Source organism: Eublepharis macularius, chromosome 4 (assembly GCF_028583425.1).
Source record: "Eublepharis macularius isolate TG4126 chromosome 4, MPM_Emac_v1.0, whole genome shotgun sequence".
NCBI lineage: Eukaryota > Metazoa > Chordata > Lepidosauria > Squamata > Eublepharidae > Eublepharis > Eublepharis macularius.
The window spans coordinates 48,541,076-48,567,165 of record NC_072793.1 but is presented as its reverse complement, the minus strand read 5'-3'; the positions used below and the strand labels follow the sequence as shown (position 1 = coordinate 48,567,165).

Genomic DNA, 26,090 nt, shown 5'->3' with positions numbered 1-26,090 from the left:
ACTTGTGTCAATTATCAAGCCTGCTTGATTTGCAGGCTTGATTTATTGGTACAGCATAATTCTTTATTGGTACAGCATAGTTAGTAAGGTGCGGTTATATAGTTCGTTTTGCTGATTTGCAAATATGTCTGTACATGGCCCACTACAAGTACCTTTTCCTTTATGCATGGTAAGAACATGTAAAATGACACAATGCACATGACATTATATACACGCCACAATATTTGCACACTTTATTCAGGGCCGAAACAGATGAGATGCAAGAGACCCATGATTGGACTTTCTGACGTTTCAATTTTTATCTAAAAGCAGAAAATGGGGCCTCTTAATTTAACTGGAACACTTATACCCTGAACTGGATGGCCCAGGTGAGCTTGGTCTTGTTAGATCTCAGAAGCCAAGCAGGGTTAGTCCTAGTTAGTACTTGGATGGGAGACCACCAAGGATGACAAGAGTTGCTATTGACAGAGGCAGGCAATGGCAAATCACCTCTGTTAGGGCCAAGCTACAAGAGACGAATGACACTTGAACGGCAAGTGAACAGACTCACGTGTATTCCTCCCTGTTCACTTGCGCTCCACTTGCACACTATTCATCACTTGTAGCTTGGCTCTGAGTCTCTTGCCTTGAAAACTGCAGCAAAGGTGACCATAACTTGGCTATGACTTTATGGTACTTCATACGCACATACTTGTGCAAACTCTTTCCTCCATGCAATTTTCTAATCTAAATTTCCTTTCCAAGCAGCTATTATTGGTTTGTTCGTTTAGGTTATTTTTAGGCTGTTTCTTAGCCAAAGGGCTTAAAAAGGTGGCTTACAAAAATCAATAAAAATGATTACTGAGCAATATAACATTAAAAATTTACCCAATGAAATTAGTAAAATGCCATTAGAGAAAAGAGTGTGATAAAGGTATCAGAGGATTTGATCAGTTTAACAAGAATTTTAAAAATAATTTAAAATGTAAAAAATTTTTTAAAGGATTTTTAAAAGTGACAAGAAAAAAAGTATTAAAACATCTAATAAGCAACTGTTTAAAAAACTAAAAAACAACACAACTAGAGATAAAAATCTTACCTAACTGGCAGCAATAAAAACTTAAAAGTAATTCCAGCAATTCAGAAGGATGTTAAAAAGTCACAAGAAATTATGTTTAAAAGAGGTGGCCATATAAAACTCAAGGGGAAGGGGTTAAGCTTTCACTTGTGCCATTTTTCCATCTGGAAATGGCTTTGTTGGAGAAAACATGGAGTTTGGAAAAAAACAGCACATGGAAAAGATTTAAGTTCACATCCCTCCATACCACAGTTCCCATTGAAACTGGTGTCCCATGTGCCTGCTATTAACTCTAATTGGCCCTCCTCTCTAGTTGGGTGTTTGTTTATACGCCTATATGTTTTTTATTGTATTTATATATACACACTTTAAATGTTATTTTAATGATTTAATATCGGTTTGTCACCTTATGGACCCTATTTGTGTGGAAAGGCAGCATATAAATATTTTAAATAAATATTAGGCTTCTCAGGGAAATGGCTTCTCAGTGTAAAAAAGTAAAACACTGGGAAATTTCCCAAGCCTTGTTTGCATGATCCATAACAATTTATAAATCTATATTATCACAGGTGTATTGCTCAAATTTAGGGAGGATTAGTACTCTACAGTAAGTATAATTTTATGGACAATGTGCACCTGAATATTCAGCATTTCTACTTTGGTGAAAAAATAATTTTGAAATTTTGTCATTTTGAAAATGCTGTCATAACTTCAAGGTCAGGTGGAAAAGGATGATTCATGGACTTTCAACATTTTAGAGTTAGCAACCATTAATAGTTAAAATGAAGAAATTTGAGATACTAGTTCACAGGAAAAACTTGTTTCCAGCACAGAGAGAAGACATGGGGTAGCGTCTCTTCAATGTCTCAATTAACATGTATCCATACGGGTGTTTCTTTTGGGAAAATGGAAATGCAGTTTCTCATGGCACACTGGGACAGGAGCCAAGGTCAAATGACTTGGTAACTCTTGTGATAATATGAGCAGTTCAAACTCTAGCGCTCCAGAACTTTATCCTATCCCTTTCCAACATAAATCATGAAGACGGAAAAGAATTATTTCTGATCCCACCTATATTTATTTCCATTTAGAGCACAGAATCACATATCAAGGATTATGGATTCATGCCAGCTACAGGACTATTAAAAATGGGAGTTTGAATAAGCAGTAAGTAACCAAGAAAGTGATCTTGGGACTCATTGCAGATGGATAAATAAAAGAATGAAATGACAACGAGAAAGGAAAATTTCATAATAGTTATTATTTAGAAAAGGACACAAAATAAGATATTGAATTTTTTTACATGAATCTTTGATGTGACTACATTTGGAATATTGTGTACAGTTCTGGTCTCACGTTAAAATGCTACAAATCTGGAAAACATATAGAAAAGAGCAACCAAATTGATCAAGGGGATGAAGCAGGTTCCCTGCAAGTAACGGCTAAGGCACTTCTGGCTTTTTAGATTAAGGAGGAGGGAAAGTTAAGTAAAAATATGACAGAAGTTTATAAATTTAGGCATGATGGAAAGCAAATGGACAGGGAGATTTTTTCCCCCTCTCTCTATTCCACAAGACTAGAGTCTGGGGCCACTCAAGGTAATTAACTGGCAGTAGATTCTCGATAGGCAAAATAAAGTATTTCTTTTGCAATAGCCATTAACCTATAGAATGTACTGTCATAAAATGTGATGGTGGTCACTGGTTTAAGCTAGACATATTCATGGAGGATAGGTCTTGCCTAGCTAGCTGCCTAGAGTGCCAATACTGACAGAATGCCAGAGTACAAACTCTCCAAATAAATAAACAGTTTGAGGTTGCGCAACTGCTGTAGTTGATAGGTTTCATTTCTGCCTCGTGGCCACTTTTGCTCCTGCACTGTAAAGGAAATCAATTTTCCCCTGAGGGCATGGTTGGGCCAAGTCATGACAATGCACAAACCATTCAGTTTGCCCATAGTTTGTTTGCAATGGCACAGTAGGAAACATCAGTTAAAGGATCTGCTTACTGCCTGCTATTGGCAGCTGCACAGTTACCTGGATCTACTGCAAAATTTGTCTCCTAGGTCCATGGCCAGATCATGAGCATTTGTATAAGGAAAAAAAGGGGGGGGGGAATAAGCAACATCTGCCAGGAGGTTGTATTAGAACACATATCCTAAACTGCTCTTAATCCAGAGAGCTGCATATGTAACAAAAGGCAAGACGCAGCTAAATTGCACAGAAACAAAAGAGGGGGAAAACGCCCGCCAAGTCAAAAGCATATCCAAAATTTACTAGAACAATTTACAGTGGCAAGTGCTCAATTTCTCATGTGCAAACAACAATTCACAGTCAATACATATTGTGCAATTAACTCCACAGGTAATGACTCCAAGGTACAAGGTAAGTCAGAGAGAGCAGCAACTAGTAACATGAATGTCAGATGTGCTAAGATGACCACCCAACAATAAGACACAGGGATCTCCCTGAATGTATTTATTATTATGCCCATCTTACTGTATTCTTCCTTTAAAGATCTGGTGGTGATATGTGCTGGTGGCAGCAGAGGACAATTCGCTTCAAAAATAAATGCTACTGACTTGCACATGCACAGATGTGGAAAGCAACCCAATGAGCAGGCTACAACAACTCATTAGTAACCACAGCAGTTTGTCAAATTATGAGCTTCATGTGCAATTACAATGCATGCTGAACCAGGAGTTCCTTGAGCATGCATACTAGCAGCTACAGTCAAAGGCAGATTTTCATTCTATACAAATCATCCTGGTCTTTTCCAGCATTCCCTGCTGTCCAAGAGACTACTGGGGGGGGGGGGAGATGCTGAGGGGTTTGTTTCAGCAATTTTACAGAGCATGAAATGTTTAGGAGGTGGGTGGAATACGTATACCAATATTCAAGTTTAACCTCTCACACTCTATTGTATCATACTGAAACTCCTGCTCACCTGTAACCTATCAGCCACTTGATTCCTTCATAACATCATCTTTAGTTTGTCATGGGAATAGGAAACGTTGAGGCAATTTTGAAATAAATACATTCCACAGTAGCCTCAGCATTCTTATGAGCTTAAAACTCCTTCAGCAGTTACTGTTCTGCTACTCAGGATTTAAGCAATCTGACACTCAGCACTGAGTTTATCAGTTTTCAGAGGCAAAATGAAACTTAAACACACATTGGGGGGATACCACAGAATATGGTGCTCCTGTAGCTGGTTCTCTTGGCACTGCATACCATCAAATTCAATAAACAAGAATGATGTTGACTCTTGGCTTGCTTCCTCTTCTCACTGTCTCCCCCCATAGAATCCAAATTTTGTGTTAATCTACAGATCCCCTTGACCTCCTATTTCCTTACACTTCTTTTTTTAGAGTGGAATTTTTCTTTATTTAAACTATAAACAGTAACATAAAAATAGACAACAAACATAGAAGATTAAAAAAAATTCTAAAAAGATACACTAACAATACATAAACAAGTGAAAAAAGGGGGAAAAAGAAAAAAAAACCTTAAACTAAACTACAGATTGAGTTCCGATTTTCTCCGCCACAAATATGGATCATTTTCAGTCCCACTTATTCTAAGTTAAACGTAAGAGCCCTCTTTTTTCTATTGTTCATGATTCTTAATCCAGATGTCATCAAGTCATTATCCATTTCATGTAAAAAGTCTATAAACGGTTTCCATTCAGTCAAAAATGTAACTAATGTCTTTTTCCTAATCAGTGAAGTAAGTTTTGCCATTCATGCAAACTCCAACACTTTTATGCACCATTCCTCCACTGTAGGCAATCTTTCCTTACACTTCTTGAAACACTGACTCGACATGCCCAGTTTCATTAATTGCCATTCACATAACTGATCAATGCTCCTTGCATTAAAGCAGTCCTTCTTCCCTGGCTACTAGCCAGTCTCCTTCAACGTCTCATACATCCCCCTCCTTACTGCCAAACTTGCTGTTATTTTATAAACTTCCACTGCTAACATGTAGAGCTCTGTCTTTTCTATCCTCTGGTCTCTATTGCCTTTGTTCTTTCCTGTGCTTTTCATTGGTTCACATACTGCTTCCCTTGTCAGTATTAATTCTTTTGCATCTCTGTCTGCTGACAATATCTGTGCCACTAAACCACAGCCCATACTTACCTGCTTGTATCGTGTTTTCATCTATCAGAGTGTTTCTGATGGGAAAGCTCCCAAATCTCTGTTTCTAGGAAGATGCATATTGCAAAACAAAACAGAACCCTGTTTTCTAAAGAATAACAAAAAGAAAGGGCTTATATTGACCACCTTAATACAACTAGCTTGTATTCTGAGGAGTCAGCTGCACTAGTCTGTTCTATTTCTTATGTGGATTTCTTAAGGGGCAATCCTAACACTTTCCTGCTCATTGCATAAAATGGGAATGACTTCTGAGTAGAACCGCTTACGATGTTTCCCAAATGATGATTAACTTCAGTTATAGCCCATCTTTCTCATTGAGCCTCAAGTGAATTCCAAAATATGAAAAGCAATTCAATCAGACAGCAAAGGCCTCCAATAAAAAATGTAGTAGAACTAGGATTACAAAACTGGAAAAGAAACAATTGTCTAAGGCAGCAAAAACTGTCTGAGCCATGACACACCACAATGAAGAAAGAGGGTTACAGAGGCAGCGGACATCATCATCATCATCATCATCATCATCATCATCATCATCATCATCATCATCATTATATTTGTATCCCGCCCTCCCCGCAAGTGGGCTCAGGGCGGGTTACGACAGAAGATAAAATATGCAAGATAAAATCACAATAAATTAACACAGCTTTCTAATAAAACACCTGCTCACCGTATAAAAACCATGTAACATCTGACGTAGGTGGAGGTGTGGCTTAACCATGTGTAGTCGCTCATATATGGGGGGTAGATGGTCAACACCACCTATAGACATAGAGGAGACCAGGAGAGAGGCTCATTTGGTGGAAACCCTGACGGCCTCAACCATACACCCGGCGGAACATCTCCGCCTTACAGGCCCGCCTGAAGGAGACAAGATCTTGCCCGGGTGTCCTCAGACAGGGAGTTCCACCAGGTCGGGGCCAGGACCGAAAAGGCCCTGGCCCTGGTTGAGGCCAATCAAGCCTCCCTGGGGCCAGGGACCACCAATAGGTGCTTACCGGCTGATCTCAGCACCCTCTGGGGAGTATATGGGAAGAGATGGTCCCTCAGGTATACTGGTCCCAGTCCGTTTAGGGCTTTATAGGTTAATACCAAAACCTTGAACCTGATCCAGAACTCCACAGGAAGCCAGTGTAGCTGCTGCTGAATTGGAGTTACATGTATCTTGAAAGGCACACCCATCAAGACACGGGCAGCAGCGTTCTGGACCCGCTGTAATTTCTGGGTCAGACTCAAGGGAAGCCCTGCATAGAGCGAGTTACAGTAATCCTATCTGGAGATGACCGTTGCATGGATCACTGTTTCCAGGTCACGGGCCAAGAGATAGGGAGAAAGCTGCTTGGCCTGCCAAAGATGGAAAAAAGCAGACCGGGCAACTGCCGCGACCTGGTCCTCCATTGATAAAGAGGAGTCCAGCATCACACCAAGACTTCTGACCGGCGAAATGGGCACAAGTGGTGCACCATCGAAGGCCGGAAGCTGGATCCCCCCCTCCAACGTCCCATGATCTAAGTACAGGACCTCCATCTTCATGGGATTTAACTTCAGTCTGCACTGCTTCACCCAACCAGACACGGCATCCAAAGCTCTAATCAAGGCTTCTGGAGCCGAGCCAGGCTGGCCATCCAACAACAGTTACAACTGGGTGTCATCAGCGTACTGGTGGCAACCCCGTCCGAAACTCTGTGCCAGGGCAAGGGGGCACATATACAGATTGAACAACAATGGGGAGAGAATTGCCCCCTGGGGGACGCCACATACCAATGGTTGGCGTGCAGACACCCTCTTCCCTAGCGGCACCCTCTGTCCCCGACTGTGGAGAAAAGAGACAAGCCACTTTAAGGCAGTCCCTTGTATCCCCACATCGGCAAGGCGGTGGGTCAACAATTCATAGTCAACTGTGTTGAACGCTGCCGAAAGATCCAATAACACCAGCAGTGCCGACCCGCCTCAATCCAATGTCTATGGAGATAGTCTGCAAGGGCGACCAACACTGTCTCACTCTCATGGCCCGGACGGAAGCCAGACTTCAATGGGTCCAGGACCAATGCATCTTCCAAGAAAGCCTGCAGCTGCTCCATCACCGCCCGTTCAATCACCTTACCCAGAAATGGGAGGCTCGAGACTGGGCGGTAACTGGACGGGTCAGTGGGGTCCAAAGTTGTTTTTTTCAGAAGAGGCTTCACCACAGCTTCCTTTAACGTCCCAGGAAAAACCCCAGAGCTCAAAGATAAGTTGATAATGGCCTTCAGTGAAGCCCTCAGCCCATCCACGCTGGCTTTCACCAGCCACAAAGGGCAAGGGTCCAAGGAGCACGTAGTGGGCCACACCCGCTGCAGGATCCTGTCAACATCCTCCTGCGAGACCAGACTGAAGTGATCTAAGATCGGCCTAGAGGACAGCCAAGGGGCCTCCAGTTCCTTTATTGTATCAACCGTGGCAGGCAGGTCGCGGCAAAGAGTAGTAAAGAGGGAGGTGGCATGTACAATAAATATTGCATTATACTACAGTCCTATCCCATACAGAAGTGACACCTGAGTGGTTCCATTATTTTATTATTCTAATCCCTTTATAAAAATGTCCTCCTGAACATTTCTGTTTTGTACATTCTGCAAAATGATAGAAGTGTGGGTGCCTCCCTGACCACTTCAGGCAGGCCATTCCACAAGGTGGGAGCCACCACAGAGAATGCATGAGAATGGGCAGTTGCTAATACTATTTATTTATTTATTTATTTAAACATTTATTAGCCATCTTTCTACGTAGAGGAGTTCAAGGGGATTTACAATATAAAACAAAAACAAGTGTTACATTACACAGTTAAAAACTACTCATATATTAAAAAGTGGCTAAACAAAAGCCATCCTAAATTTTTAAAGTCTTCAGCTGCCTCCTGAAAATAAAGAGTGAAGGAATCAGGTGCACTTCCCTGGGGAGATTGTTCTATAATTGTGGGGCTACCACCAAAAAGGCCTTCTGTCATATAACTGCCAACTGAGATTCTCTGGTTGATGGGACAGTAGGGAGGGCCTCTTCCTGTGGTTTTAACTCCCAGGTCAAAACTTATGGGAGTCCTCCAGATAACCTAGTCCCAAGCCATGTAGGGCTTTGAAGGATAGAACCAACATCTTGAATTAGACTCGGGAGTGGATCAGTATCCAGTGCAATTGCTGTAATTTCTGGGTCACATGTTCAGGGTCACTGGTCCTGAGTAGTCTAGCTGCAGCTTCCAAACACTCTTCAAGGGTAGCCCCAAGAAGACTGCATTGCAATGGTCCAGTTGAGATGTAACTAAGGCATGGATCGCTGTGGCTAGATCTGACTGAACCAGGAACAGGCACAGGTGATACACCAGCTGAAGCTAGGCAGATGCACTGTAAGCCACTGCAACCACCTAACTTTCTAAGGTGACTGCTGTGTCAAGCAGTAGTACTCATAAACTGCAAATCTGACTTTTCAAGGGGAGTGTAACCCTATCCAAGACAGGTGAGATCTCCCTATGTTGGTCAGCCTTTCTACTAACCCAGAGAACCCCTGTCTTGTCAGGATTAAGCTTCAGCATGTTTACCTGCATCTAGCCCATTACTGGACTATTACCTATTTACAGGGTGGTGCCTTTTAACAAAACCTTTCTCTACCATTTCTCTTGCCCCTCTCCACCTTCCATCAATAAGGCAAAAATTATCTTTTTCTCAGTGTTTCATTTAAAATGTTAAATGTTTTGGTGCCAATCAGGTTTCCCAGCCTGGATGCATCATGTCATTTATATCTCTCTCAGATCTGACCACATTTTCACAAGCTCTTATAGTCTTTTGTCCAATTTTGAAGGATTCTCCCTATTAAAAGGCAGAATGCTAAAGCCCCCCAAATTCAGACTGAGATATATTTAGTTCCCTGGAAACTCTGCTATTTAAGGGATAAAAGCTCTTGTTATTATTTATTTATTTATTATTTCATATTTGTATCCCGCCCTCCCCGCAAGCGGACTCAGAGTGGCTAACAACATTTAAAAACAATTTAAAACAATTTAAAACATTTTAAAAACATCTTTAAAAATGTAGAACAATTTAAAACATTTTGTATTGTGCAGCTGCTGCATCAGGAAGACTTATAATATTTTGCATGTATACTGTGGTGGACAGTTTTTCACAGGGGGGTGTTTAAACTTCCTTTCCCCCCCTCCCCAGGCCGGCAGTGGCCAAACCTTAGCCATGAGCCTGGCAGAACAACTCTGTCTTGCAGGCCCATCGGAAAGACAATAAATCCCACCGGGCCCTGGTCTCAGTAGACAGAGTGTTCCATCAGGTAGGAGCCAGGACCGAGAAAGCCCTGGATCTCATCATGGCTAGGTGGGCCTCCTTGGGACCAGGGACCACTAATAGCTGTTTTTCTCCCGATCAGAGTCCTCTGGGGAATATAAGGGGAGAGACGGTCCTGCAGATACGCTGGCCTCAGTCAGCATAGGGCCGTATAGGTCAATACCAGAACCCTGAATCTGATCCAGTACTCCACTGGCAACCAATGCAGCTCACGTAGTATTGGTGTTATATGCGCTCTACTTGGCATTTTCATAATAATACGCGCTGCTGCATTTTGCACCAGCTGTAATCTCCGAGTCAGGCTCAAAGGCAGTCCTGCGTAGAGCAAGTTACAGTAGTCCAACCTCAAGATGACCGTTGCCTGGATCACTGTAGGTAAGTCACAGGTTGACAGGTAAGAGACAAGTTGCTTGGTCTGCTGCAGATGGAAAAAAGAGGACCTAACAACTGCTGCGACCTGTGCCTCCATTTTTAAGGAGGCATCCAGGATCACCCCCAGGCTCTTGACTTTTGGAACTGGCATAAGGCTTTGCCCCATCAAGGGCTGGGAGCCGGAGTCCCGAACCTAGTCCCCCCTGGCTCAAGTACAGGACCTCCGTCTTTGTCGGGTTCAGCTTCAGCCAACTTTGTCTCAACCAACCCGTCATGGCTGCAAACGCATGTTCCAGGGCATCTGGGGCCAAGTTGGGCCATCCATCCATCACCAAGTATAACTTGGTGTCATCTGCATACTGATGACACCCAAGTCCGAAGCTTCGCACCAGCTGGGCAACGGGGCACATATAAGCATTGAATAATAATGAGCAGAGTATTGCCCCCTGCGTGACCCCACACACCAATGGGTGGCAGGATGACAATTTCTCCCCAAGTGCCACCCTCTGTCCCCAATCATGGAGAAAAGAGACAAGCCACTGTAAGGCAGTCCCTCATATCCCCACATTGGCGAGGCGGTGAGTCAAAAGATCATAATCAACTGTATCGAACGCTGCTGACAGATCCAATAATATCAGCAGCACCAAACTGCCTCGATCCAAGTGTCTGCGAAGGTCGTCTGTAAGGGTGACCAGCAACGTCTCTGTCCCATACCCTGGACGGAACCCAGACTGGAAGGGGTCTAGGGCCGAGACGTCCTTCAGGAAACCCTGTAATGGTTAATTCTTTGATTTCTAAAATAAATGTGGTTGCAATGACCAACTTTCTAAAACCTGCCTTTGGAAAAAGGAAAACCCCTAAACTTAATAAGAATGGACCATATTCCTATTTTTAGCAACATCTAATAACAAACATGTTTTTATTTATGTCTATATAGATTTATGTCTATATAGATTTCAAGCTCAGTATCTACCTATGTTCTTAAATGTAACAAGTCTACAGTCTAGTTTTAGAGAAACAGAAAAACAGAGGCATCTACAAATGCCTACAGAGCAAGAAGGATGGAGGCTGCTGACAATTATGGTTTGAGGGATTTTTTAATAACAAGAAACTGGCTGTGAGTACAAGCTGAGGAGGTAATTTTAAAAAATCTCACACAAGAATATTATGCAGAAATTTAATTACCTCCTTCTTTCCAAGTTATTTCAAAGTTTCAGTAACCTACTATGATCCTAGATTAATACGTCTTCCCCATATTTGATGTGCTGTGCCTTACACATACCAACAATCACATGCTGAAGCAAACATTTCAGGTGAATATTTAAAAGGAGAGAAAGAGGGGTTCAGTATTTACTGACATCTTAATATGAGGTTGGAATATATACAGGGGAAAGACAGTGTTGTATCTTTGATAAAAAATGTGTCTGTGCGGCTGTTTCAAGCTTTATTGCTACACATATTTGGAAAGAACTCTTCCATATGATTATTATGGAGTCTAGCCTTGCCCCAGGGCCCCAGCTGGTTAGAAAATAACCTGCATCTGATTTCTCCCTCAAAGCCCACACTCCTGATCAGGGCCATTTCCACACAGCTTACCTTGATCCGGAAAACAGCGAAATCTCGCGCGAAATCTCATGAGAAGACGCTGTCATCGTGTCTTCTCACACGATAACAGCATCTTCTTGCGCGATTTCGTGCAAGATTTCGCTGTTTTCCAGAACAAGGTAAGCCATGTGGAAACGGCCCAGTACAGTTTTCTTTTGTTTAAGTAGCTAGCATGTCAGACAAGGATCTGGGTGATGCAGGTTCAAATCTCCACTCTGCCATGGAAGCTTGTTGGGTGACCTTAGGTTACTCCCAGCCTAACTTACCTGACAAGTTGTTGTAAGGATTAATTTGAGGAAAGGAGAACTATGTAAGCTGCTTTGGGTCCACGCTGGGGAAAATGACGGGATATAAATGAATTAAAATAAATAATAAACACCTAAAACTCCAACATGTTTGGGATCATGGTATTGGTACAGTTACTCTTCCTTATCTATTACACTTCTGTTAATTTATGATTATTTATTACTCTTCTAATCAGACAGAACGGACCAGTCTTGAGGGCTATATGATGCATACAAGAAATAGTTAGCTATCTAGCAAGAGATTGTTTACTAGTGAAGAAACTAAGTTACAAAGGAGAAAAAAGTCATGTATCCCTGTAAGCAGCCAGCAGATGACAAAGGAAAGGAATTTATAGGTCCTGCTTCTCATGTCTAGGGTTGCACAAGACTTGTCATTCTTTTATTCCATATGACAAGAGAGTTGTCCTTTCATCAGCATCAGAATAGCACCTTCACACAGAGCTACCAACTGGAACATTTTGAATTACTGACAATCAATAATGTTTTTCTTTTTCCTGGCATCAGTATATTCTGCAGACAGAAGCTTAATACAACCACTTTAATGTAAATATATTTATTTATAATTGGCAATGACAATTGCAGCTCACTCAGATCCCAGAAAAAAGAGATTATGAGATATACCAAATGAGCAGAGCACTAGTGTGTAGGTTAATACTCACATAATAAAGGAGGTCGGTCCACCCTTCCATGGTGATACACTGGAAGACAGTCAGCACAGCAAACAGGATGTTATCAAACTGTGTGATCCCGTAGTTGGGACCATCCCAGTACTTATCACACTTGGTCCCATTAGGACAGAGGCGCGCTGGTGCGGCTGTTCCACACGGAACTTCAAGCTTGATTTCCTCTAAGGAGGGTTGAGAAAGAGACCCTCTATTAAGACTGAGACATGCAGATAAGCAAAACGAAGTAAGTAATAGCAGGAAGCAGAAAAAATGATGTTACTTTCCTTGCAACAACTATGTTTGTTCTTCAAGAAATCATTTTCTTATGACTCTCACTCAGAGTAGCCTAAAAGAGTCAAAAGTTCACATTTCGATTTTTGGAGTGCATACAAACATACATAAAAACAGGAGTCAGCAAGATTTTTTTTTGTCCCTGTGGGATGAACCAGGTTTTCTTCCATCTTCATGCATCAAATAACACACACATCTACCTATGCAGCAAATGCTGGTTTCCAATTACTTTTTGTCCTCCTGCCATGCTTCTAGCTAGCTATCTGCTTTATTTGTCTGTCTAAAACACCATTTATATGATTATACATTTAAACAACGATGAGGTCTGATTTTATGAAAATACCCACTTTAGATGAAGAAACTGCTTCAGGGACAGGAAGGAAACTTGCAAGCCAATCAGTGCCGTACAACCATTTCAGTAGCTAATTTGCTCCCCTGCTGCTTGACCCTCAAGAGAAAATTATGTGTGGTTGCTACATTGTGAGTATTCCTGTTTTTATGTACATCTGTATTTACACTCACTCCCTTTACTATGCATACAGTAAATTATTCAACATATCCAGTCAGATAGGGGACCCACGCTCAGAAGCTTTCCCAGCATAGACTGACCCGCACTCAAAATGTATGCTAAACCATTCACAAAGCAGGAAACTGAAGAAGTTGCCTCACAGAAGACAATATAGTTTCATAACTCAACCCTTTGGGAATTCTGCAGCTTTTTTTGTTTTGTAGGGTTGAAAAGAGAGACTCCTCGTTTAGGTTGCATGTGCCAAAGAAGACAGCAAAAAGCACAGCTCAGTTATTCTACTGAGACCCCCAAACCCTCAAATTGTGTTAATCTGCCCAGTTATTTATATTTGGGAGCTTCATGCCAGAAAAGCCCCTAACTGGTATACAATTTAATAAAACTACAGCAAAATAGATATAAAAAGTAAAATCATGTCAATAGTAGAAAAACTAAAGTACCAAACAGTAGATAAGCCATATAAAGTTAAATAAAATGCATCACATGTACAATTCCACGGTCTTATGAAGAGGTGGGTACAAGGAAAAATACCTGGACTCCCTCAGCAAAATAATGCTTATGGCTGATATCCAAAGTTATTTCACAAAAGACAGCAGGGGCTTTTCTGCACAACCAACTTACTCCTGATTTTCTTAGCAGTCAATCTACAAGCATCGGAATTGGTTTGAGTATGATTCTTCTGCACATCTGCCCTCCCTCTGCATTTTTATAGCTTTGGAAACAGTTAATTTTCTTCATCATGTGCTTTAAATAATCAACATTTTCAAGGAAGGGTTATGTCATCATCAGTGGTGCCTTCGGTGACATCACAGCACCCTCCTTTTTATTTTTCTATATGCTTAAATAAGTATAAGGGCTGAATTTTTAAATAATTATAAAAAATGAACACACTGACTGTCTTTGCACGGGGAAGCCTAAAAGGGGAGCAGCTCCACCACCCATCCTTAAGTCCCCCCCCTCCACAGTCCAAACTGGAGAACCCCACCTGTGCCGACCAAGAGCAAGGAGGTGGAGGCTAGCACTAGAGGGCCAAACTGATGTCTGTTGGGATGGAGCCTGGAACATCAGTGACTGATGTCCTTTTCAAACTGTGCTGCTTTTTCTTGCACCAGAAGTGGCCACCCCCTAGGCTTCCATCCCCTCATCCCCACTTGCCACCACCTGTCCCCACTCACCTGACCAGTGTAGGGCGGAAGGCCCTGGAGAGAAGTGTGTGTATGTGCTCTTGGGCTCCCCTATAGCGCCGGCAACAGAAGAACTGTGGGTTGTGCTAAAGCTGAGCTCAGTAAAAATTGCCTATTTGGAGGTGATTTTTAATGAGCTTGGCTTCAGTATGCCCCATGGCTCTTCCATCACACTGGAAAATGGTATCATTTTCTGGCATGACAGGGGAGCATAGGACTGTACATGCATGAAGGAGGTAAGTACCCCGCTGCCCCCCCCCAGCCTCCTGCACCCCCACGTGGGCCCCTGGCAACCCTACTACCCGCCCCCCCCCTCTTCCTGGACCACCAGGGCTTTTGCATTTTTTGAAAAATCATCACTTTCATATTGCTATATCACTATATGGTTGTAGTAATAGCTACAGCAAAGTATCTGAATTCCCAGCTTTCATTTTTTCAAAAAGTCTCTAGCCCCTACCATTTTGAAGATATGCCATTTTCCTTATATCTCCACAAGAGAAGGAGCTAGAGACTTACTTTTTAAAAATGAAACCTGGGATTGGTTATTACAAACACACAGCGATATAGAAATATGAAAGTGATGATTTAAAAAAAGATCAAAAATGAAACCAGGAGGTGGTAAAGGAAAGCAGAGGGAAGGGAGTGATTGGACAATGATGAACATCCAGTCATCAAATAGCAGGTCTGAGGTGAGTGGGAGTGGGCAGGAAAAGCAAAATGTAAAGAAACTAAAAATCAGCTTCTAAATAAAGATCACAGTTAAAGTGGTTTTAAAAGAACAGGAAGAACCCAGGGGAAAAACTCAAAATGCCAAAGTAAAAACAAAAGGCACAAAACTGCATATGGAAATCAGGGGATCAACCAAAGCAATGTGGGGCCAGAACTGACAAAAAACAACAACAACAACCCTGTGTGCGGAAAATCCCTAGAAGAGACTTTGGGGTGATCATCATATCCCTTGCACTCTCATCAAGGGTGGACATACTGAGAGATTATTTATCTGTAATCCTAGCTGAAAATGTGCTCATGGTGAATTGTCATATGATTAGTTCATCACAAAGATAGACCACATTTTCACTCCGGTCTGAGAAGGCTCTTTGTGAAGTGCATGATTTCAGCCGCTGATACCCTTATAACAAGCTTGCTGTGAGAGCACCTACAGCCCAATCTGAAAACAAGGGCTCACAAGTACAGGAGAAATGTGAACAGACCTCTTTCTTCCACCCCTTCCCGGAACTCTGGGCAAATAGGAGTGTAATACAGAAACCACATACACTGTCTCTGCATCTCAAGATTCAAAATGGGCTCTAGTAAAAAACAAATATTTCACCTGAAGCCAGAGAAAGAGCTGGTGCTGGGGCAAGGAGCAGAAATTGGAAATCCTTGTTCTAGCCCCTCATTTATGAACTGGAAAAGGTCTCTAACTGCTTGATCCTATGCATATATACTCATTGTATACAAGTAAATTCCACTGAATTCAGTGCGACTTCTTCCCCAATTAAGTATACATAAGATTGTAGTCAAAATCTGGACAGGATTACGGAATAACCTCAACCTGTCTGATTTTGTCTTTGCAGATTAAATTTCTGCCTTAGTTGATTGTTTCATGCAAACACACACACACACAACATTCTTTGTCTGAACTGGGACGAAAAGGGTTGTGGTGGAAGCCATAGATGCTTTTAACCTACCTGTATGAATGTCTAAGCAGGTGGTGTGAAATTTCCCCATATAAAATTCTAACCCTATGATTGCAAAAATAAGGATTGCAAAAAATAGGAGGAGGCCAATTTGTAGCAGAGGTATCATGGCCTTCATGATGGACTTGAGGACGACTTGTAAACCTGCAGGAAAAAGACAGAGGGCAGAACAAGATGATCAGAATGCACACCCACAAGCATGTATACACTACTGAAACGTCAGTAGGAGTAGGAAGGGGCCTGTACTGTGCTCTGTGCCAATTTCCCACCCCCCACTTTCCAATATGGGAGTCACAATCCAAATCCTTATTGAGAAGTGGTAGAGGCAGAAGAGTGAGAGGAAATATGTCCTCCATTATATACATAGCATGTGGTATCCATGTCTCGCTCTTCCACTCTTGAATGATTTTATCAGGAGGAGATCAAAATCATAAATAAGACATCCTAATAAGAGAACAGCTGGTGTTGCAAAAATAATTTTAAATCAATCCCGAGGAATCTAATGTGCTTAAGTTCAAATTTTAGGTGGATCCTTCAAAATTAGAATTGAAAGACATCTTGTTTTGGGATAGCTTCCATTCATGCAAGGCTTTATGTCCCATATCCAGATTAAAAATTCCACCAGTTCTTGACTTTGCTCTCAGGATACTTTGCAGCAAGGCCATGTCTTTGACTAAAGGATTTCTGGTTTCTGTATGTAGGGAATTGAAGAATGAGGAAAGGGAGGGAAGACCAGGTTGCCTAGGCACTAGGTTCTTGGGGATGTTGCAATGCTGGGTAATGGCTCTCAGTGCATAGTGGCAGGGGGATGAGATATTGCCCAGGGTACAGGTTGTAACCCATAGAAAGTGGTAGAGTGGTTGGTCTGCAGTAGAACAGCAGGATTCCAGTCCAGTGGCACCTTATAGACCAACTTTCAAGAATAAGAAAAAGCTTACACTCTGAAAATCTTGTCAGTGTCTAAAGTGCCACTGGAATTGAATCCTAAAGTAGTAGGGTGGTGATTTAAAGGATGGTACTTCAGCATGGCATAAACTGGGTGGCATAAACTGAAGACTAACTCACTTGGGATTCCCGACACTAGCTTCAGTGGCCGGAGCACACGAACTGCCCGCAGAGTCCGCAGGTCAAAATCGGTGCCGACTGTTGCCAAGATACTGCAAGAGAAAGATAGGAAAAAAGGTGTTGATTCTGAAAAAAAAAGACTTTTAACAGAAAGGGAGGAAATGTGGCTTGTCTCATAAAGGTGTATGAAATCCAGATTGTTCTTACTTGAGTGGGCAAAATGTGCTAAAAATCAAGGGGTTCTCAAAAATGTTGAGGACTTCTGGTTCTTCTGGAGGCTGGAATAATCTGATTGATTCTAGATGCATACAAAGATCACCTACTGAACTGATCATGAGGAATAATACCTTTTTCTCTTCTCTGTCTACAGTCACTAATACAAATTAAATGTACCACACCAAACACTAATTGAATTAAGAGAATGGGAAATTACCTACCACAAAAAGCTAGCTTTTACTGGTTATGTTCTCATGTTTTTATCAGTGGCCTGATGTACAGAAATTAAGCACATGAAGTTTCTCCATCAATTTATCTCCAAATAAGGAAGTCTCACCTGTTCAATTTTTGCACTTCAGATTCCCATTAAAGGAACATGTGCAAGGGCAGTGAAAAACCAGCAACCTAAACTGTGACTGAGAATGAGTAAGAACACATTGACCTGCATCCTTCTACTCCACTGAGCAATCTGGAGCCTTCCTCCAGCCTCAGAAGCCTTCCTCCAATATAACTGGCTCTTCCTTCCAAGCAAGAACCATTTGAAATAGAGGAAGGCCCTGTAGGCTGGAAAAACTTCTTCCAGTCTCCCATTATCTCTTTTGACCCTCAGGAATGAGCCAACCACTCCCAAAGAAAAAAAGTCCATAAGCCTTTGCTTATGTTTCCTTATTTTAAATATATACTAAAATTCTAAACTATTATTCAATTAGCCCTGCAAGTGAGCAAAAAAGAAAAGGAAAAATGTGAGAGAAAAATCACATTTGAGTATCAATCCCAGAAATGAGATACCTCATATTAAAAACGCTGGCAACCATAACTCCATAATTAATAATAAGGAACTGTTACAATCCATATGAATGGATGTCTGAGGCTCAAAATAATTTTTTTAATGGCTTAATCTTTCTCCCTAGCTCAGAATAGCAGTTGGGAGGCACTAGCCCATTGTGCTTAAGTAGAGGGAAGCTGTCTCTCTTTGTCGTAAATTATAAATGGAACACATCATTTAACTCAGCAAATCCATATGTGATTATTGTTTCATGGGCAGAAATAATTTGTGTCTGAGAATAACTGGAAATCAAACCCCTGTTTTGGTTTTTTCTCCACTGTATCAGAAAGAAGTATAGGTCAGGTCAAAGGTTTTCCTCTTGCCAAAACTTATTAAATGAATTTGGGAGCAGGGGTGGGAGATAGTGTGTGAATGGTAGAATTCTGTATGTTGTCAAAAAACAGGGGGAAAAGGTAGCATTTTCTGTAGCAATTCATCAAGAGAGAAGAGGGAGAAGGCTGTGGTTCAGTGGTGGAACATCTGCTTGCATACAGAAAGTCCCAGATTCTAACTCCAGTATCTCCATTTAAAAGGGTCATGCTGGATGTGATAGGAAAAACCTCTGCCTGAGACCCTGGAAAACCATGGCAAACCAGAATAGACAATACTGACCTTGATAGACCACTGGTCAGATTCAGTAGAAAGCAGCTTTATGTGATCAAAAAGGCACAACTGAAAAATTTAAATTTAGGTCATCACAGAATATTCTCACTTACTGGAATGGCTTTGGGACACAATAGACTTACATAATCAGTAATGAAACAGAAGTGACCCTTTGGATTTCTTTTCCAAATGTTATCTTTTTTATTTTGCAAAACTTTGCAAATACAGAAAGAATATACCATAATGTTCACATTATATTAGCATGTAAGAAAGGATGAAATATAACCAATCTTAAGATGAAAAGGTATCTAAAATTTGAATCAAAATGTCATCCTTGCTTCAGTAAGTCAATAAAAAGTGACTAATTTGATATAAAGTTTTCATGCAATTTTCTGCCTTCACATGTTTGTACATACAGATATTGTGGACATTTCTGTTATTTTCCAAACTCTAATTGTTATATATGGGGGTAGGGGCTTCTAGGGATTCATACACTTCATCGGCCCCTATTTACTAAAGGGAGTCCATATGTTTTAGCATCTGTGCCAGGTAAATCACTGTCCATCTTTTGCCACTATTTTTGTCAAGTGGGCAAGCCTTGCTACAAAATTGTACTGCAAGGTGCTGGACTTGTTATTCTTCTGAGCTCAGCTGTTCCCCCCACTCCTTACCCCCAAATCTGTATAAGTTTCAGAATGGATGTCTCTCTATTGAATATGCAACTATATGTGCCTATATCCTGAAGCACCTTGTAGCACATCATCTGCCACTACATACACTGTCGTTCCTGAGACACATTGCAAAGTACTGATAACCTATTTTAGGACAATTATGGTATTCTAGTGTATTGCTGACGAAAACTAACACCTTCAATTTTTAAATCAGAGAAAGACTGTTTATTGCAGAGTACATGAATACAGCATGTAATAGTGGACAGGTGGGAGGCTCCAGTGATAATCCTTAGTATGTAAACTGAGGTGTTTTCATGCATGAAATGCAGTAGCCTATGAAAACTGGTCCATCCATATACCTTATAAGTATCCAATTACAATGAATTAGTATCTTAGTAATGCATTACATTGAATAAAAAACATTTCTCCAGAATCTCTCATAGCATAGCTTGACTACAACATATGTTTAAAATGGAAGTTTCTGAAGGAGCACATCCCTTCCCTCTATCTTGTCCAGTTCTCTTATTCAGTTTGTAAAATACGTTATTGCAGTCAACTGATATGGCAAAGATGAATTCATGTGAGGATGTGTTAACCAGCAATCCCTAGTTCCATTGCAGTGGACAGTTTTTTGAGGAAAGAAGATACTTTTGAGCATAGTCTCTTTATAATCCGGGCAATTTTAAACTGAAATGAATACAAATCAGAATAAAATTTCATATCAAAAATACATTACAGATGAAGTGATTTTGATTTATGTTTGAGAACACAATCCAAAAACAGATCCTTGTAATCTATAATGGGAGGTTGTTATGTTAATGGTGCAGTGAGCTATAAAATGAGAAATTCATAAAACTATATTTCTATGGGGTTTTACATTTCTGTCCCATGACATTAATCATATATAAACTATTTCTTTTTTTTTCTTTTCTATTTTTTTAAATAGATTTTTATTGGATGGTTAACATACACATAATATTGCTATATTTTACTTATTCCCCATATACTTACTATATGCTTCCCACCCCCTTCCCTCCCCCTTTCTTTTATTGACTTCCAACAACACTACAACCCCCCGTTTCTTATCACTAATTCTGTCTCCTACTTGTCATTTTAATATTATTGGTAAAGATTTAAATTATACCTTATCTTATTTAACAACTTTCAAAAGACAATAATTGTCCTTTAACGTCCCATCTTTTCTCTAAATGTCTTCTCAATTTCCCCCAATCCTCAAAAAATTCTTTTGGATCTTGATCTCTCAATTTTCTTGTTAATTTGTCCATTTCCGCCATGTACAACAATTTTTGTATCCACTCTTAAATCTCTGGTATTTCTTCTTTCTTCCAATATTGTGCATACAAAGTTCTTGCCACTGTTATCATATAGTACAATAATACTTTGTCTTTTCTATTAATGTCCTCTAAATGCAAAGACAATAATAACATTTCTGGATTCTTAGCAACATTAATTTGGAGTATTAACGACATTTCAGCACACATTTTAGACCAGAAGTCTCTAGCCTTGCCGCAAGTCCACCACATATGAAACAGAGAACCTTACATTTCCAACACTTGTTGGATATATATAAACTATTTCTGAGGTGGCGCAACTACAGTTTTGCATTAGATGATGGACTTGACTTTCCCTGGCTACTTTTTCCACTGCACAACTATCCCTATCCTTACAGAAGTCTTTCTGAAATTTTGCCTAAATGGGTCAGTTGGCACAGCAAGTCTTTCTGTACATGCAAGCAACTATGAACTTCTCCGTCATGCATTTGCTGGCAGGGCATTTTATGTAGTGCAGTGGAAACCTAACCCTAATGCACCCTCATGTTGAAGCAGCAATCAAAGAAAACAAGTTGCTGACTAGGGATGTACAACTTGGTTTAAACTAACATTTCTCCACATGAGTGTGTACGGTCAAGGAGGTCCATGGCTGTAGGAAAACATCATGTGTAAACCAGCCCTTAACCTGAGTTCATTCCCTTTGGTCCTGCCTTCAACAGTCACAGTCAGACTCATAAAACCCCGCATAAAGCAGTAATTTATATATTTGATGATGATCATTTCTCTTTTGCTCACTTTCACTAAAAAAATAATTTTTGTAGCTAGCAATCATCCTCCTCCTTAACTGGCTTCCACTCCATTCCATCTAATTTAAGCCACTTTTCCCATAGCTGAGACTGATCTCAAGAACTCTGTGATTGATTTAGTACTACAGGATGAGATGAACACTAACATGATCTCTTATTTTTACTGTAATGCTTTCCAGATTGTACTAGCAACAACAAAAGGATAAACACCAGAAGTTTTTTTCACTGCATAAGACTCTAAGTAAATCCTTTTGCTGATTTTTGGTTAAGCAATCTGTTTTTCCTTTTATTTATTTACTTTTTTGCCTTTTCCTGACTTAGTAATTGTGTTGTAATAAGAAGATCTCTTGGCTCCTGAATTAGAACTTATCCTTATTCATGCCTATCTTTTTCTTATGATAATTAAAAGCTGAGTCAGATAGTCTCCATGACCGACTCTGATTAGGAAGTATTTATCTAATCTGGCCATGTGAATCACTGAACTGGAGAAACTTGTATGCCAAAGCCAGACAAACTGAAAGACAGATACTGCACTAATTTTAGGATTGCCTAATTTATGGCAAATATATTATAAAGCAGCATCTGTCCTGGAATTCACATGTGGTTCTCCTACCCTAGGGAAAAACTGGTTGGTAGTCCCTAAACTGCAGACAGGACTTTCATTTCAGAGAGCAGGAAAAGAAGACACTAGACTTGGGTTTCTTTCCACACTTCCATAGCAACGTGCTAAGTGGAATTGGCCAATGTTACCTATGGGGAGATCCATGTGTCACAAGTAGAGATGGGCAGGGATCCAATTATGACCCAAAAAAATGCACGAACCAGGCCGGTTCGTGGTTTACGAACCACGGTTTCTGGAAGCTCCTTTCTACAAACTTCCATGAACTGGTTACTGGTTCAGGTTCATTTGGGTCGTATTGGGAAAGGGACAGTTTAAATGGCCATTTCCCCAAGGAAATGGCCATTTAAACTTTTCCCTGCAGCTTGCAAGCGGCAGGCCCCTTTAAACTATCAGCTGGCAGGCGGGGATCCCTGCCGCCCCCAGCCCCAGCCTTACCTTGATGACTCCTGTGGCCTCCCTCCTCCTGCGAGGGGAGGCAAGGCCGTTTTTGGCCTTCTCTGCCCCTGCGCAGGCCCGCAGAGGAACATAGGAGGCTGAAAACGGCCTTGCCACCCCTCAAATGGTCACCATGTGGCCATTTGAGGGGCAGCAAGTCTGTTTTCGGCCTCCTCCATTCCTCTGCGGGCCTGCAGAGCGGCAGAGGAGGCCCACAGAGGGTGGCAGAGGAATGGGGACCCTGCGGGCCCGCAGAGGGATGAAGGAGGCCAAAAATGGCCTTCCTGCCCCTTGTGGGAGGAGAGGGAGGATGCCGCATGCAGCAGGGGAAGGTAAGTGTGGGGCTGGGGCTGGGGGGGGGGGTTGGGCAGTTTAAAGGGTCCTGCCACCAGAAGGTCCCTTTAAACTATCAGCTGGCAGGTGGTGAGGGGGGGATCCCCCCGCCGCCTGCCAGCTGATAGTTTAAAGGGACCTGCCACTTGCAAGGCAGGAAAGGGCCCTTTAAACTGTCAAATGCCCCTTTCTCTGCAGCTGCTAAGCAGCCCGAAAGGGGTATTTAAACCCCACGAACTACTAACTGGTTCGTAACTGGCCCCAGTTCCATGCCAGTTCGTGGTTCCTGGTTTGTGAAAATCCACGAACCTCATGGTTTGGGGGTTTTTTGGGTTCATGCCCATGTCTAGTCACAAGTCATCTGAGGTTCATAGATTGAACTGAGATGCACAAACCCCATTTCATACATTGCACAAAAGTGAAGCAAGTTCACTTCTACTCCTTGGGTGACCAGATACTTTTGCACTTTTAGTAATTACAGACAAAAAGGAATTTTGGCAGCTATAGCTTGTCACACATGAGAGAGGAAAGCTGCAACCTCTGAATTTCCATTTATACAAAGTAGGGGAATCCTAAAACCAAATGTATGCTCCAGGAAACACTACTGAATAGCTCCTGGATGGAACAGCCTGTTCACGTTACACTGGAATTCCTCTTTCTTCTATACTGGTAAGCTGCAACTCCCACCTCAGCCATGCAATGATGCACTAAACCATTTCTGTCTATTTTTATATTTCAATTTTCAACACCCTCAAATGCCTAAATCCCAGAAGGTGGAGATGCCGTAGGGAAAATAAGTTAGAACTAGGAATCAATGGTTAGACACAAATCATTCTGTTCCTTCCATTTCTACATGTTCTAATCTGGTTGTCCTTTTCATTCTATGGTAATATTTAACCCCACAGAGCTCCAGCTCAAACCCAATAATTTCAGCCATTTGCATGGGCAATGCAGACCTTTGTGTGAAGTCAGCTGCTCCAAGCCAGAAGATTGTTCATGAAGCTCTTGCAAAATGGTTAAACCTATTTAATCAGCTTTTTATCAAGAAAATGAAAGGGAGAAACTGAATCCAACCCCTGCTTCTCCTCCTGAACAGCTGAGTGTCAGAATGTTAAGTCTTTTATGTACTCAGATCTCATCTGGGGGAGATGGAAGAAGAGAACACACAGAGTATCCATCGCATGTTGCCTCCCGTTTAACAGAGGATATATGTGAGGAATGGTGCTTGCCTGCTCACACTGCCTCCAGCTGGAGCAGATGAAAACCTGTAACAGTTAAATGCCCTGTTTCAAGACAGGATACAGCCACCTTTCCTCTGCTGATCAGTCCCCTCTTTCCCTTTTCCGTGGCCAACATTTTTGTTCCAGAATAGGAGGGAAGGAGAGGAGGCAAGTGTAGAAACAAGTAGGAGTACAGCAGCTGCATCCTATAGGTGCACTTATTGTTAATACAGTTGTCCGACAATGCCGTCCTCCTGTTCACCTCCTCTGCAGCAGCAGACCCCCATCGTCAGGCCCTGCAGCACCTCCTCTGGCAATACTTCAGCTGCATATGCCTTTACAGGGTCCCAGACCTCCGCCACCATCAGGCCAGCAGCAGCCGACACACAGGCACAGCCCTGGGGAGCAGCCTGCAGCCTCCCAGCTGACTCACCCTTTTCCTGCCATTGCCCACGCAGCTCCACCTCAGCCAGGTCCACAGGGGATTGCCAGCAGCTCGAGCCAGGCAGGCACAGGCCCCAAGCTGCCAAAGGAGCCACTGGGGAGGATTCAGAAGCAGCAGGGGAAAGCCAGGCAGAAAGCAGATCAAATGCCCCAAGCTAGGTTGGGATCGAGTGGGTTGGACCAGGCAATTGCAGAGTCTACCCAGCCCTCCCTTCAGATAGGTTGGTAGCAGGGCCAATCAGGGAAGCTGGGTGGAGACTGGGAGAGGCTCCAGGGAGGTGGGGCCTTTAAAAGTCAGGTTCCTATGAAGGCCGAAGGAAGTGAAGGGAAAAGCAGCTGAAGAGTGCTGTGACTCCCAGGGCAGGAGAAGGAACAGGGTGGTGATACCCCCTTCCCTGCCCATCTGAGGCTGGCGGACACCTGCTGGGGAGAGTTGGCAGGATGGCAGGCCATCATAGGAGGGTGCCAGTGAAGGAGGAGCCTCATGACAGTAATCTAGCAATTCTCAACTGGTGGTATGTGTACCATGGATGGGGCACAAAAGTAGATGCAGAGTTTTCATAACAGTTATTAAGAATTCACTGCCTTTTAATCTACCTGCAATTGCGATCTTCCTGCCAACCCTGCCTGCCACATATTATCCATCTGTAATCATTTAGCACACTAGTAGTAACTTAAATACTCAGCTATGTCTCCTAATCCCCCATTCCCCCTGCCCAATGATCCTACGTGCCAGGGATTATCCTAGGGTTGTCAGGCCACAGCCTATAACTCCAAGAAGAAATTTGGAAGTGGGGCCTGGCATACTGACATCACTTCTGGCAAAAACATGGAAGTGACATCTTTAACTACTGTAGCACTATGGTTTTACCATGGAGTTTTTGTAAATACTAGAGTGTCCACCAGCACACCTGCGTACCATCTGTGCAGACTCCATCCCCCCCCCCCATTTCCTCTGGCCAGCACCTGAGGCGCCAATGGGCAAAAAGCAGGGATGCAGGAGGTTTCCCTCTATAGTGGATTATCCATTGTATTTCTGCCTCTCCCCCGTGCATTTTATAGTTATGGCACTAGAAATTATACTCAGTGGTCTTATTATAATTTTCAACCACCGATGAAATTATTTTTATTTGTATTTTAAACCCACTGCGATAAAATTCACTCCCAACAATACTACTCCTTAAAACTTACTGCAAATAATAAATAACTGAATGAATGTCAATATACATATAAATACAATTCTCAGAAAAAGTGTGCCTTTTGTTTGTGTCATGGTGGGCCCTAGGTTGTTTGATCGGTGGGTCATAAAATACAAGAAGATAATAAGCACTGCAGTAATCCACATAGACTTCTGTTCACATTGGCCTCAGGGTCAAAT

General features: G+C 42.0%; 1 protein-coding gene across 3 annotated transcripts in view; it reads right to left on the bottom strand.

Annotated features, from left to right (window-relative positions):
* The window catches only part of CACNA1A (calcium voltage-gated channel subunit alpha1 A), a 262,064-nt gene that overhangs the window by 161,372 nt on the left and 74,602 nt on the right, over positions 1–26,090 (bottom strand). For all 3 annotated transcript variants that reach the window (XM_054976850.1, XM_054976848.1, XM_054976849.1), the window contains exons 4-6: positions 17,245–17,336; positions 16,171–16,323; positions 12,473–12,660 (exon numbers count right to left, since the gene is read on the bottom strand). In XM_054976850.1, coding sequence (XP_054832825.1) covers positions 12,473–12,660; positions 16,171–16,323; positions 17,245–17,336 — 433 coding nt within the window. The remainder of the gene's footprint in view (positions 1–12,472; positions 12,661–16,170; positions 16,324–17,244; positions 17,337–26,090) is intronic.